Source organism: Schistocerca serialis, chromosome 5, assembly GCF_023864345.2.
Source record: "Schistocerca serialis cubense isolate TAMUIC-IGC-003099 chromosome 5, iqSchSeri2.2, whole genome shotgun sequence".
NCBI lineage: Eukaryota > Metazoa > Arthropoda > Insecta > Orthoptera > Acrididae > Schistocerca > Schistocerca serialis.
Genome location: NC_064642.1, coordinates 120,242,584 through 120,257,966, shown reverse-complemented (window position 1 = coordinate 120,257,966; position 15,383 = coordinate 120,242,584). Strand labels below are relative to the sequence as shown.

Sequence of the window (15,383 nt, the reverse complement as noted above, 5' to 3'; positions counted from 1 at the left end):
ACAACTGGTTCTCCCGTAGTACTCTCCATTCAGTGACGTGGTCAACTTTACCTTGTACAGTAGCCACTTCTCTGACGCTGACATTAGGGTTATCGTCAACTGCATGAAGAATTGCCTCGTCCATTGCAGGTGTCCTCGAAGTTCTAGGTCTTCCCCAGTTGCGAGTCATAGGCTGGAATGTTCCGTGCTCCCTAAGACGCCGATCAATTGCTTCGAACGTCTTTCTGTTGGGACACCTTTGTTCTGGAAATCTGTCTCGATACAAACGTACCGCTCCACGGCTATTTCCCAGTGCTAATCCATACATCAAATAGACATCTGCCAACTCCGCATTTGTAAACATTGCACTGACTGCAAAACCACGTTCGTGATGAACACTAACCTGTTGATGCTACGTACTGATGTACTTGATGATAGTACTGTAGAGCAATGAGTTGCATGTCAACACAAGCACCGAAGTCAACATTACCTTCCTTCAATTGGGCCAACTGGAGGTGAATCGAGGAAGTACAGTACATACTGACGAAACTAAAATGAGCTCTAACATGGAAATTAAGCGTTTCCGGACACATGTCCACATAACATCTTTCTTTATTTGTGTGTGAGGAATGTTTCCTGAAAGTTTGGCCGTACCTTTTTGTAACACCCTGTATACAATAACAAATGAGCGGGTACTGAAGCGAACTGCGAAAAAGGTGTGCCATAATTATGGCACAACTTGATGAGTTGGTAGACACATTCTGAGGCATCAAGGAACCGTCAGTTTGGTAATGGAGAGAAATGCGACGGATAGAAGTTGTAGAGGAACACCTAGGTATGAATCCAGCAAACAGGTACAAATGGATGTGTTTGCAGTAGCTACACAGAGATGAAGACGCTTGAGTAGGATAGACTAGCGTGGAGAGGTACATCAAGCCAGTCCTCGCACTCAAAAATGAAATAATATTAATAATGATAATAATAAATACTTCTGTGTTATCTGTCATGTCTGTCACTTTCATGGTGCTGTGTCTGTGAAGGGTAATTAAAACCAGGTGATAAACTAAGAGGTTGAAAAACTGTCTGTAAAATAAATAAAAATTGTGGAAGTTTTTTAATCAGACATTTTTCTTCCTGCGATATCTATAACTAGCTTAACCTAATGAATTCGTCCGGTATGGAACTCCTTTGTGTCAAGTGTAGTTGTCCCTCTAACTATATTAATACTTAATTGTCCACTGGTACCTTGTTAAAAGTTCTGATTTTCATTTTACGTTTCAATACAAATAGCTCTACTGGAGAGGAAGATGGGTGAAAGGCGTCTATTGGGGCACACTTGTATGTGGCACCAGAATAAGATAAGAATATTAATAAATTAAAATGAAACTAGTATACTAAAAATGCCGAATGTCTCTGATAGGCTCGATAATGCGGATCGCTGACTGCGCGACCGCAGAGCCAAAGATACTTTGTTGGAGCAAGAGAGTGCTGGGCCCTCAGTTGTAGGTCGCTGTCTGAGGGAAAAACGATGCAGTAGGCAATTTCTGTGATGTGCTGTTTGAAGCCACCAAGAGTTAGATTAATGTAGGTATGTCAATATTGTTGAACATGAAACAGAAGTCTTCAGGCAAATAAGGTAAAGATGTTCAATAATTACGATTTCTCTTTTTCCCGGCATTTTAATATAGATGAGATCGCTGATAATTTATAATTGTTGAGTAACCCCAGAATGTACGTAAACGATTTTGATAAGGAGGCTAGTTAAATATTCCATTTTTGTAATGCTTTTCAGATTCGTTAACAGAGCTATGTGTAATTTTATGCAGGCCGGTGTGGCCGTGCGGTTCTAGGCGCTTCAGTCTGGATCCGCGAGACCGCTACGGTCGTAGGTTCGAATCCTGCCTCGGGAATGGTTGTGTGTGATGTCCTTAGGTTAGGTTTAAGTAGTTCTAAGTTATAGGGGACTGGTGACCTCAGATGTTAAGTCCCATAGTGCTCAGAGCCATTTTTTTGTAATTTGATAATTTTCATTTATGTTGGATTTATGCAGTTAGATAATACTTGCTGGTTAAATCTCATTGTTTGTGAATCGGTTGTGAGTAATGTAACTTCAATTGTCAGATGTTTTTGAAAAGCCAAACATAACTTGGAATACAATTTGCTATAAAAAACTGAGTGTTAGTAATTCACCATGATCAGTACCGCCTCACAGTCCCAGTCATATATTTTTTAAAGAATTTGTATTTTCTTAAATGTTCTTGTTTATCAACCAAATGAATTTCATGTGCATTTCAAGTATTATGGCCATCATTGCACACTGCTGAGCCTGTAGCTAGAATTTACATTTCTTTTTTTTATGAGAGACCAGAATATATCTCGTTACTCCGTTACTGCTTTAGAGGTAAGACAATTTAATTTATTTGCTATGTGCAAAAGGACCAAAGTTATCAGTTGAACAGGGCTAGATGATTCAGTGCCTAAGGGGCTGAATGTATTTTGCAGTGACTGTATTTCATTATTGGAATTGGGAGTTCCATTGCCCAATCAATTCGTGCAAAGTTTTGCTAACAGTAACATAGAGTAAGCACACCAGTTGCAGTTACAACACGCAACCCGACATTCCGAGTTCCGTATCCATTACACAGATCAGACTTTCATTCAAATAATCAGAAAATAAATACACTCCTGGAAATGGAAAAAAGAACACATTGACACCGGTTTGTCAGACCCACCATACTTGCTCCGGACACTGCGAGAGGGCTGTACAAGCAATGATCACACGCACGGCACAACGGACACACCAGGAACCGCGGTGTTGGCCGTCGAATGGCGCTAGCTGCGCAGCATTTGTGCACCGCCGCCGTCAGTGTCAGCCAGTTTGCCGTGGCATACGGAGCTCCATCGCAGTCTTTAACACTGGTAGCATGCCGCGACAGCGTGGACGTGAACCGTATGTGCAGTTGACGGACTTTGAGCGAGGGCGTATAGTGGGCATGCGGGAGGCCGGGTGGACGTACCGCCGAATTGCTCAACACGTGGGGTGTGAGGTCTCCACAGTACATCGATGTTGTCGCCAGTGGTCGGCGGAAGGTGCACGTGCCCGTCGACCTGGGACCGGACCGCAGCGACGCACGGATGCACGCCAAGACCGTAGGATCCTACGCAGTGCCGTAGGGGACCGCACCGCCACTTCCCAGCAAATTAGGGACACTGTTGCTCCTGGGGTATCGGCGAGGACCATTCGCAACCGTCTCCATGAAGCTGGGCTACGGTCCCGCACACCGTTAGGCCGTCTTCCGCTCACGCCCCAACATCGTGCAGCCCGCCTCCAGTGGTGTCGCGACAGGCGTGAATGGAGGGACGAATGGAGACGTGTCGTCTTCAGCGATGAGAGTCGCTTCTGCCTTGGTGCCAATGATGGTCGTATGCGTGTTTGGCGCCGTGCAGGTGAGCGCCACAATCAGGACTGCATACGACCGAGGCACACAGGGCCAACACCCGGCATCATGGTGTGGGGAGCGATCTCCTACACTGGCCGTACACCACTGGTGATCGTCGAGGGGACACTGAATAGTGCAGGGTACATCCAAACCGGCATCGAACCCATCGTTCTACCATTCCTAGACCGGCAAGGGAACTTGCTGTTCCAACAGGACAATGCACGTCCGCATGTATCCCGTGCCACCCAACGTGCTCTAGAAGGTGTAAGTCAACTACCCTGGCCAGCAAGATCTCCGGATCTGTCCCCCATTGAGCATGTTTGGGACTGGACGAAGCGTCGGCTCACGCGGTCTGCACGTCCAGCACGAACGCTGGTCCAACTGAGGCGCCAGGTGGAAATGGCATGGCAAGTCGTTCCACAGGACTACATCCAGCATCTCTACGATCGTCTCCATGGGAGAATAGCAGCCTGCATTGCTGCGAAAGGTGGATATACACTGTACTAGTGCCGACATTGTGCATGCTCTGTTGCCTGTGTCTATGTGCCTGTGGTTCTGTCAGTGTGATCATGTGATGTATCTGACCCCAGGAATGTGTCAATAAAGTTTCCCCTTCCTGGGACAATGAATTCACGGTGTTCTTATTTCAATTTCCAGGAGTGTATTTTTAAAAGAACGTTACACGGGAACATAAGATAATTGTCCAGCAGATGACATGTGGTGAAATAAACGTGAGTATCGTCTCTTGTTGTTCCTCAATGTATTTATGTCGTCTAATTTACTTGTTAGCATGATGATGAAATCGTGTCCACAGCTAAGGTTGCAATATATTGTTGCGCCCCTTACTCTCAGTTTGGGACTTCGTGACGCACTGAGTGGATAGTAGATCTCACCAGAGTCGTGGTGACGAATGCGCTGACGCTGACAGTGATCATGTCAGCTAGAAACTGGCCCAGCATGATGGGACCCACCAGCGTACTCAGTCGCTGGATTAACCTGCAACCAAAAGATAGCTCGCATCAAGAAGGCACGCGCAGCGGTGCGTCTACCTGAGTGAATAAAAATGGTTATAATGTATGCTAATTGTTACACTGTAAGAAACATTAAGCATAACTGATTAAACTTAAAGCATCGAAATTGTAACTCCATTCCTTCCGAACTGACTATGCAAATGTAGACGAGATGTGGCTCAAATTCAAAGATACAGTAGCAACAGCAATTGAGAGATTCATACCTCATAAATTGGTAAGAGATGGAACTGATCCCCCCATGGTACACAAAACAGGTCCGAACGCTCTTGCAGAGGCAACGGAAAAAGCATGCGAAGTTCAGAAGAACGCGAAATCCCGAGATTGGCTAAAATATACAGACGCGCGAAATTTGGCACGGACTTCAATGCGAGATGCCTGTAATAGGTTCCACAACGAAATATTGTCTCGAAATTTGGTAGAAAATCCGAAGAAATTCTGGTCTTATGTAAAGTACACAAGCGGCAAGACGCAGTCAATACCTTTGCTGCACAGTGCCGATGGTACTGTTACCGACGACTGTGCCACTAAAGCGGAGTTATTGAACGCAGTTTTCCGAAATTCCTTCACCAGGGAAGACGAATGGAATAGTCCAGTATTAGAAACACGAACAGCTGCTAGCATGAGTTTCTTAGAAGTAGATACCTTAGGGATTTCGAAGCAACTCAAATCGCTTGATATGGGCAAGTCTTCAGGTCCAGATTGTATACCGATTAGGTTCCTTTCAGATTACGCTGATACAATAGCTCCCCATGTAGCAATCATATACAACCGCTCGCTCACCGATAGATCTGTACCTACAGATTGGAAAATTGCGCAGGTCGCACCAGTGTTTAAGAAGGGTAGTAGGAGTAATCCATCTAACTACAGACCTATATCATTGACGTCGGTTTGCTGTAGGGTTTTAGAGCATATACTGTATTCAGACATTATGAATCACCTCGAAGGGAACGATCTATTGGTACGCAATTAGCATGGTTTCAGAAAACATCGTTCTTGTGCAACGCAGCTAGCTCTTTATTTGCACGAAGTAGTGGCCGCTATCGACAGGGGATCTCAAGTTGATTCCGTATTTCTAGATTTCCGGAAAGCTTTTGACACAGTTCCCCACAAGCGACTTCTAATCAAGCTGCGGGCCTATGGGGTATCGTCTCAGTTGTGCGACTGGATTCGTGATTTCCTGTCAAGAAGGTCGCAGTTCGTAGTAATAGACGGCAAATCATCGAGTAAAACTGAAGTGATATCAGGTGTTCCCCAGGGAAGCGTCCTGGGACATCTGCTGTTCCTGATCTATATAAATGACCTGGGTGACAATCTGAGCAGTTCTCCTAGGTTGTTCGCAGATGATGCTGTAATTTACCGTCTAGTAAGGTCATCCGAAGACCAGTATCAGTTGCAAAGCGATTTAGAAAAGATTGCTGTATGGTGCGGCAGGTGGCAGTTGACGCTAAATAACGAAAAGTGTGAGGTGATCCACATGAGTTCCAAAAGAAATCCGTTGGAATTAGATTACTCGATAAATAGTATAATTCTCAAGGCTGTCAATTCAACTAAGTACCTGGGTGTTAAAATTACAAACAACTTCAGTTGGAGAGACCACATAGATAATATTGTGCGGAAGGCGAGCCAAAGGTTGCGTTTCATTGGCAGGACACTTAGAAGATGCAACAAGTCCACTAAAGAGACAGCTTACATTACACTCGTTCGTCCTCTGTTAGAATATTGCTGCGCAGTGTGGGATCCTTACCAGGTGGGATTGACGGAGGACATCGAAAGGGTGCAAAAAAAGCGTAGCTCGTTTTGTATTATCACGTAATAGGGGAGAGAGTGTGGCAGATATGATACACGAGTTGGGATGGAAGTCATTAAAGCAAAGACGTTTTTCGTCTCGGCGAGATCTATTTACGAAATTTCAGTCACCAACTTTCTCTTCCGAATGCGAAAATATTTTGTTAAGCCCAACCTACATAGGTAGGAATGATCATCAAAATAAAATAAGAGAAATCAGAGCTCGAACAGAAAGGTTTAGGTGTTCGTTTTTCCCGCGCGCTGTTCGGGAGTGGAATGGTAGAGAGATAGTATGATTGTGGTTCGATGAACCCTCTTTTTTTTTTTGTTTTGGTTTTAGGGCGCAAAACTTCTATGGTCATTAGCGCCCGGTCCGTGACTTAGGAAACAGTAAAAAACCGAAATTGAAAACCAGCAGCAATGGGAACGAAAGTCATAAAATTGGAGAAACTAAAAGCAGAAGGAAGGCTTAAAAATCCACTACAGAAAGGGGTTGGTTGTCCCCAAAAAAAGCTTCAAATGACTGACGTCATTTCACTGGCACTAATAAACTTGAGAACGCGGTCGGCTGAGCGCGTGTAATCTGCAAAAATCGACGATATATCAGGCGATAGCTGTAGACGGGAGCGTAACGGATTAAAATAGGAGCACTCAATTAAAAGGTGTCTTACCGTCCACAGCTGAGAGCAGTGGGGACAGAGTGGGGGAGGATCGCCGCTTACAAGATGTCGATGGCTAAAAAGACAGTGCCCTATCCGGAGTCGAGTTAAAATTACCTCCTCCCGACGACGCGTTCGGGAGGAAGAGGTCCAAGCACAAGGAAGAGCTTTCATGTCCCGCAATTTATTACGGGTAAGTGTCGACCAATGCGTGTGCCATAAATGAACAACACGTCGACACAGAACGCTCCGTAGATCGGCGAAGGGAATCGATTGAATAGCTGGCCGAGGAAGAGAGACTGCAGCCTTGGCTGCAATATTGGCCGCCTCATTTCCACAGATACTAACGTGTCCCGGGAGCCAGAGGGACGCCACCGAGACGCCCCCCAGGTGGAGCAAGCGCAGACAGTCCTGAATCCGGTGGACCACAGGGTGCACAGGATAAAGAGCTTGGAGACTGAGGAGAGAGCTGAGAGAATCTGAGCAGATAACGTACTGTATCCGCTGATGGCGGCGGATGTAGTGGACAACCTGGAGAACAGCGTAAAGCTCCGCAGTATAAACCGAACACTGGTCGGGAAGCCGAATGTGATCTGGGGTGTCGCCAACAATATAGGCACTCCCTACACCTAACGATGTTTTCGAGCCGTCAGTGTAAATAAATGTGGCGTCCGTCATTTGTGCACATAGAGCAGTAAATGCCTGACGATAAACAAGTGAAGGGGTACCATCCTTGGGAAATCGACAAAGGTCACGGAGCAGGCAGATCCGGGGACAGAGCCAAGGCGGTGCTGTACCCCAAGTTGTCAAGAAGGTTTTAGGAAAGCGGAAGGAAAGAGAATGGAGCAGTTGACGGAAGCGGACTCCCGGTGGTAATAGGGAGGAGGGGCGGCCAGCATACCCTACATCAAAGGAGGCGTCGAAAAAAATGTCATGGGCTGGATTAGCAGGCATGGAAGACAGATGGCTAGCATAACGACTCAGAAGGACTGCTCGCCTATTGGACAGCGGAGGTTCAGCAGTCTCAGCATAAAGGCTTTCCACAGGGCTGGTGTAAAAAGCTCCAGACACTAAACGTAATCCACGGTGGTGGATAGAGTCGAGACGCCGAAGAATAGACGGCCGAGCAGAGGAGTAAACTATGCTTCCATAGTCCAATTTCGAGCGCACTAAGGCGCGATAGAGGCGGAGAAGGACCACTCGGTCCGCTCCCCAGTAGGTACAATTCAGGACACGGAGGGTGTTGAGGGATCGCAGACAGCGAGCCGAAAGATAGGAAACGTGGGAGGACCAGCACAGTTTTCTGTCAAACATAAGACCCAAGAATTTAGCGACGTTTGAAAACGGAAGGTTGACAGGACCTAGATGTAAGGAGGGCGGAAGAAACTCCTTACGTCGCCAAAAATTAACACAAACGGTCTTACTGGGAGAAAAACGGAAGCCGGTTTCGATGCTCCAAGAGTGGAGGCGATCGAGATATCCTTGAAGACGTCGTTCAAGAAGGCTGGTCCGTTGAGAGCTGTAGTAGATCGCAAAATCGTCCACAAAGAGGGAGCCCGAGACATCAGGAAGGAGACAATCCATAATTGGATTGATGGCAATGGCAAACAGTACAACACTCAGCACGGAGCCCTGGGGTACCCCGTTTTCTTGGGAGAAAGTATGGGAGAGAGTAGTATTCACCCGCACCCTAAATGTGCGCTCTACCATAAATTCGCGAAAAAAAAGGGGCAGCCGACCTCGAAAGCCCCAAGAGAACAGTGTGCAGAGGATGCCTGTCCTCCAACAGGTATCGTATGCTCTCTCCAGATCAAAAAATATTGCTACTGTTTGGCGTTTCCGGAGAAAGTTGTTCATGATATAAGTGGAGAGAGCAATAAGATGGTCAACTGCAGAACGATGCATTCGGAATCCGCATTGGGCAGGTGTTAAAAGACTGCGGGATTCCAGCCACCACGCTAAACGGTAATTCACCATACGCTCCAAAACCTTACAGACACTACTCGTGAGAGAAATGGGGCGATAGCTAGAGGGGAGATGTTTGTCCTTTCCAGGTTTCGGAACAGGAACGACGATAGCTTCCCGCCATCGTCTGGGAAAAGTACTGTCGGTCCAAATTCGATTATAAAGGCGAAGGAGGTAACGCAGACTATGGGTTGATAAATGCAGCAACATTTGGACGTCGATACCATCCGGTCCTGGGGCGGAGGAGCGAGAAGAAGAGAGTGCATGTTGGAGTTCCCACAAGGAGAAAACAGTATTGTAGCTTTCGCGATTTTGAGAGGAGAAAGCAAGAGGTCGCACTTCCGCTGCACGTTTCTTCGGGAGAAACGCTGGCGGGTAATTTGAAGAGCTCGAAATCTCCGCAAAGTGCTGTCATGCGCGACAGTGAGCCCAGAGACCGGGGAAAAACTAGGCGCGCCTGAGAACCGTTGAAGCCGACTCCAAACTTCCGAGGAGGGAGTGAAGGTGTTAAATGAGCTAATAAAGAATTTCCAGCTTGCCTTCTTGCTATCGCGGATGACACGACGGCATCGCTCTCGGAACTGCTTATAGCGGATACAGTTGGCCAAAGTAGGATGGTGGCGGAAAACGCGGAGAGCACGTCGCCGCTCACGTATTGCATCACGGCATGCCTCGTTCCACCAAGGAACTGGGGGGCGCCGGGGCAATTCGGAGGTGCGTGGTATTGAATGTTCCGCAGCTGTAAGAATAACGTCGGTAATATGTGTGACCTCATCGTCGACGCTGGGAAAGTGACGGTCATCGAATGTCGCTAGAGACGAAAAAAGTGTCCAATCGGCTTGGGCAAACTTGCAGCGTCGCGGGCGCATGTAGGGCAGTTGAGGCTGCAGTCTAAGGACACATGGAAAGTGGTCACTCGAGTGTGTATCATCAAGGGCGAACCATTCGAAGCGCCGAGCTAGCGGAACAGTACCGACCGCAAGGTCCAAATGAGATAAATTTGTCGTGGAGGCAGACAAAAATGTAGGGACCCCAGTGTTGAGGCAAACTAGATCTGCTTGGTGGAAGACGTCTAGCAATAGTGAGCCACGTGGACAAGGATGTGGAGATCCCCAAAGCGGGTGGTGGGCATTGAAGTCCCCAACCAGCAAATATGGGGGTGGAAGCTGACCAAGAAGATGAAGGAGATCAGCTCGTGCCATTGGTGTGGACGATGGAATGTATACAGTACAAAGAGAGAACGTGTATCCGGAAAGGGAAAGACGGACGGCGACAGCTTGGAAGGAAGTGTTTAAATGCATTGGGTGATAATGGAGAGTTTCATGGAGAAGAATCATGAGTCCTCCATGTGCTGGAGTGCCTTCAACAGAGGGGAGATAATATCGGATGGACTGAAAATGAGGGAGAACAAAGCGGTCATGGGGACACAGCTTTGTTTCCTGAAGACAGAAGATGACCGGCGAGTAGGATCGTAAGAGGATCGACAATTCATCCCGATTGGCTCGAATACCGCGGATATTCCAGTGGATAATGGACATAGGGTGAACAGAAAATGGAGGAATGTGATCAAGGTTGCTGTCAACTCATCGACTGCTCAGAGCTTGCGACCGACAGCATGGAATGGCATTCAGCCGAAGGCAGAAGATCCTGATCCATAGGTTGGTCAGGAGAAGCTCCTGCCACCAGCGATCGGCCGGTTGATCGGCCGCCAGCAGTGCGCCTCGGCGACACAGAAGACTGCCGAGGGCGATTTCCGCCAGGTGGTGCTGTAGATGGGACACGCCTTGGCGGAGAAGGAGAGGAATTGGGTTTCTTTGTAGCCTTCTTGGAAGTATGATGTTTAGAGGAAGGAGGAACCGATGATTGGGAAGTTGCCGTACGTAAAAACTCTTCACGAGTATGCTCTTTTTTCGAAGTCTTGGTGTCTGACTTTTGGGCTCGAGATTTAGCAGAACTCGACGAAGGGTGAGCCAGAGAGTGGGCATGCGAAAGTGGTGAGGTTGAACGGGCGATCTTTGCGCTGGCCGATCTGACGACCGTGGCACTAAAGGTGAGGTCGCAAGTCTGCGTGGCCGCCTCCTTTGTTGGCTGAGGAGAAGCAAGGACAGTGCTGTATTTTCCTGTCTGAGGCACGGTGGGCTGTCGACTGGAAAATAATTTTCGAGCAGCAAAGGTCGACACCTTTTCCTTTACTCTAATTTCCTGGATGAGCTTTTCGTCCTTAAAAACGGGACAATCTCGAGAGGAAGCAGCGTGGTCACCCATACAGTTGATGCAGCGAGGGGATGGAGGAGGACAAGCATCCTCATGGGCATCCTTGCTACACGTAACACATTTGGCCGGATTGGAACAGGACTGGCTGGTGTGATTGAACCGCTGACACCGATAGCAACGCGTAGGGTTTGGGACGTAAGGGCGAACGGAAATTATCTCTTAGCCTGCTTTGATTTTCGATGGGAGTTGAACTTTGTCAAATGTCAAGAAGACAGTGCGGGTTGGAATGATGTTCGTGTCAACCCTTTTCATAACCCTATGAACAGCCATTACGCCCTGGTCAGACAGGTAATGCTGAATTTCTTCGTCAGACAATCCATCGAGGGAGCGTGTATAAACGACTCCACGTGAGGAATTTAAAGTACGGTGCGGTTCCACCCAGACAGGGAACGTGTGTAGTAGTGAGGTACGCAGCAATTTTTGTGCCTGGAGGGTACTGACTGTTTCTAACAACAGGGTGCCATTCCGTAATCTGGAACAAGACTTTACAGGACCTGCAATTGCATCGACACCTTGCTGAATAATGAAAGGGTTGACCGTGGAGAAGTCGTGACCTTCGTCAGACCGAGAAACAAAAAGGAACTGTGGCAACGATGGAAGAACTGACTGTGGCTGAGACTCAGTGAACTTACGTTTGTGAGCAGACAGTGGAAGGTGAGGAAACCATTGCGGAAGAAACCCCCATGATTACTGGCGTCTCCGATGGTGCGCTCCTCCCTTGTGGGGGCCCTCTCTGAGGGCACTCCCGCCTTAGGTGATTGTTCACACCTCAGGTCACACCTCCCGACAAACGGATGGAGGGACCAATCGGCACTTTCGGAAGGTATCAGCTCGGGTAATCACCCCTCCCTGGGCCTGGCCGTTACCAGGGGGTACGTACGTGTCCTACCTGTCTACCCGGGGTGGGGAATTACGCGTTACCCCGTCACCGGCTACGCATGGAAGTGCGTGGGTCGGCCTTCAGACACGCACAGGGAGGAAGAAAGAGAAAGGGAAAGGAAAGAAGAGAGGTCTCAAACGCCGCAGCGGAGAAAAGGGTAAAGAGAAGAGGTAAGGAAAAGAGAAGGACAAAGGAAGGATGAAGACATACAAGCAAGGAAGGCAAAGAATGTGGGACATTTACAAGCGTCCGTCTCCGGACGGAGGCACAAACCATACTCCCAGAGGGGGAGAAAGGGTTGGGAAGGAAAGAGCCAGAGGTGAGGGGGGGGGGGGCGAAGATGGGGGACGGGGAAGGATGCGGAAAGGGAGGGTATGCAGCCCGGAAAGGAAGGAGGGCCACATTAGCTCGGGGTCCCGTGTTCACTACGCACGTATCCACAAAAGAGTTGTGGACCCCCTGGGGGGGACGAACCCTCTGCCAAGCACTTAAATGTGAATTGCAGAGTAATCATGTAGATGTAGATGTATATGTAGATGTTAATCATTATTTCTGCGAATCTGTATGATCTGTAATGCAGGTGAACTTACTAATTTTCAAATCAAGTTTCGTTTTGGACGCTTATTGATGCATTTAATCATAAATTACTAGTACTAAATAACTGTTTTCACAAGAGCATTGCATTATTTGGTGACTGAGAACATCATTAACAAAGGAGAAGCTCTTAGGTATGAAAAAAGTGACTCTTTAAGAATTTTTTCTGCCTAAAAGAAATTTACAAGGAAGAATTTGATCTTTACTTGTTTTCATTTACTAGCCGTAATTTGCACTTCCTATATTTCACGCCTAAAAGTTGGTCTTTATTGCCCATACGAGTCCTGGTTTTACTAGACGCTGTGGGCCTAGGGGGCTAGGGTCACAACCTTACGGAATATTTCTCACTGTCGCGGTGCCTTAGGAGCGTAGGCAGAGTTCTGTCCCGGAAGATGCCGATAGATAAGAGGACAAGGACTTCGAGCAGCTCTGTTAATGTGGATTAGTGGAACCTTAATAGATCTAAATGAAGTTATTCTCACGCAACTTGCGGCGTCGATTTCTGCCCACACTCCTAAGTAAAATATAGGCATCGTGGCAGCGGGAAAAATTCTTGAGTCCGAAAGGAAGTGAATCTAGACCGGTTCTAGACCTAAAAAGACAAAAACTGCCCACGGTGTCTAGCGAAATTAGGATGACGTGTGGGCAACACAGATGACTGCAGCCATTTTACATTTTTATCAAATCCACCTAATTCCTTTCAGAATTTTATTTGAAAAGCATGCAGTTTGAAATATTCAAGCACATCAAAGCGCAACTTTTCTCATACTAAAAATCGTGATCGTTTTAATTTATTATAATATATTGCATTTTATTACAACCCAATAATTTTTTATGATGTCATTGGGGCAAAACTTTAAATCCACTTGAATTTTACTGTTTTTTTAATCACTGACGTTGCTTCTCCACAACATAACAGGGGACATATATCTTTTGGCATTGATACTGTGCATATATAATCATTGTCTCCTCCCCTATTCCATAATATATTTTCATATCCGTATTATGCAGAGAGAGTCAGATAAGAAGTAACACCCTTTTTATTTTGTGAACGGTTACATACATCGAAACGCGATTTTCGGGAAATGTAAGAGCGTCAAGGGGCACGTATGTTTTTGTTTAGTTAATGTGTTTAGCGCTGGTATCAACGGGGATAGTGAAAGACGTACGATTTTTAAATCGGACCCTATACTTTTTATAACTGCATTCGATAGCTCTTGAGAAGAGAATTAAAGTGATATAGCGTCTGTTGATGTTGACATTTAAACCTGTCGTAAAATATTCGAGAAATGTCCTAGAATGTGAGAGCATCGCGATGGGCCTGCGCTTCAGCTTTATTTCCCCTTTGAGCAATTTACGGCCTAAATGGTGGTCCACCTACGAATGTAGTGTTTGAAAATACGACATAGGCTAGAATCTAGCGTATCACAAAGGGCTTAAGAAAACTATTTCATATTTGTCTGTACTCCCAGATTTATGTGAGCTGAAACAGAGAAATCAACTGTCCATTCTTCAAAAATAACATCGTCTTAAAGCAACTACTGTATGAAAGATATAAATATTAGAAGAAAGACTTTACCCGTCTCTTCCTGTACGTAGCTGTGTGCTTCTTAGAGGTAAAATACATGCTCTCGGACACCTGTATCTACCTAAATTGCTCTAAATTATATCATGTGTGGTACATTTGTTGAAGTAAACATGTGGTATCGGCAGCTACGATGCCCCAACGTAGGTGCGCTCTGCTAGGTTGGCACTACGACACCGACATCGACGATAGCGCCCTCTAGCCGGCACTGTGCAGCTCTACGAGCGCCGCTTCCGATTCAGCCCATGTGATTCCGACGAGACGACCTAGCAACATTGTTTTTACTTCATAGGGAGCTAGTCATTACAGACTTTGTTACTTCAGTTACTTCAAGGATAGTTTGTCCAACTACTAGTGGCTATTAGCGTTGATGCCTGCCCAGCTTCGCACCTACGTGCTCTTCAGTGCAAAGTTAAAAATGTCATTGACTGCTATTCTCTATTAAATGTTCTGCAAAGTTAAACTTAGTACCGAAGCATTTCACGTTTTCCTGCTCCTACTCACTTCCTAAATTCGGCCTACCGTTCAGTTTACAGGAGCAGACCTACGCGCCGCCTTCCAGGCGGGATACAAACAAACATTTTATTCAGAATACTTTGGTGATCACCTGTACACCACAAAATAAATATTCTTCTGAACGAAACGTCGTTTCATGCTGAACATAAGCGCGTAATGACAGTGTTACCAGCTATGTGCAGTACACGCTGAAGAATTACTTGGTAATGCAGTGCACTTTGGTACATATACAAATGAAATAAACAATTTACAAGCAATGTTTTGGTAACCATCCAGATCATATAACATAAATTTTGTCTTCCAAAAAAACAACTTCACCTTTTATTTGAGCATGTGTTCAAGCTGTTTACCACGGACTGAAAGACACATTTGCAATCATCGTTGGAAAGAACGATGAACAGATGTAATTACAGTGGATGACATGATAGAGAATGTACTGGCGATTCGACGACACATAGCGCCTGGGGTAGTTGGAGCTTCGTCATAGACTGCATCTTTGAGTGCTTCCCAAAGGAAGAAATCTGGAGGAATCAAATCGGGGGCCTCGCACGCTATTTGAAAACAGAATTTCATCCTACCCAACATCCAGGAAAGTTCATTCAGTATTTGTATTGCAACACGGGACGAGTGAGCTGGACAACCGTCGTGTGGCAGCCACATACACTATCGAATATC

At 46.5% G+C, this 15,383-nt stretch overlaps 1 protein-coding gene across 1 annotated transcript in view; it reads right to left on the bottom strand.

Annotated features, from left to right (window-relative positions):
• The window catches only part of LOC126481781 (odorant receptor 4-like), a 104,575-nt gene that overhangs the window by 33,465 nt on the left and 55,727 nt on the right, over window positions 1-15,383 (bottom strand). Inside the window, exon 5 of the mRNA XM_050105736.1 lies at window positions 4,313-4,415. Within this exon, the coding sequence (XP_049961693.1) occupies window positions 4,313-4,415 (103 nt within the window). The remainder of the gene's footprint in view (window positions 1-4,312; window positions 4,416-15,383) is intronic.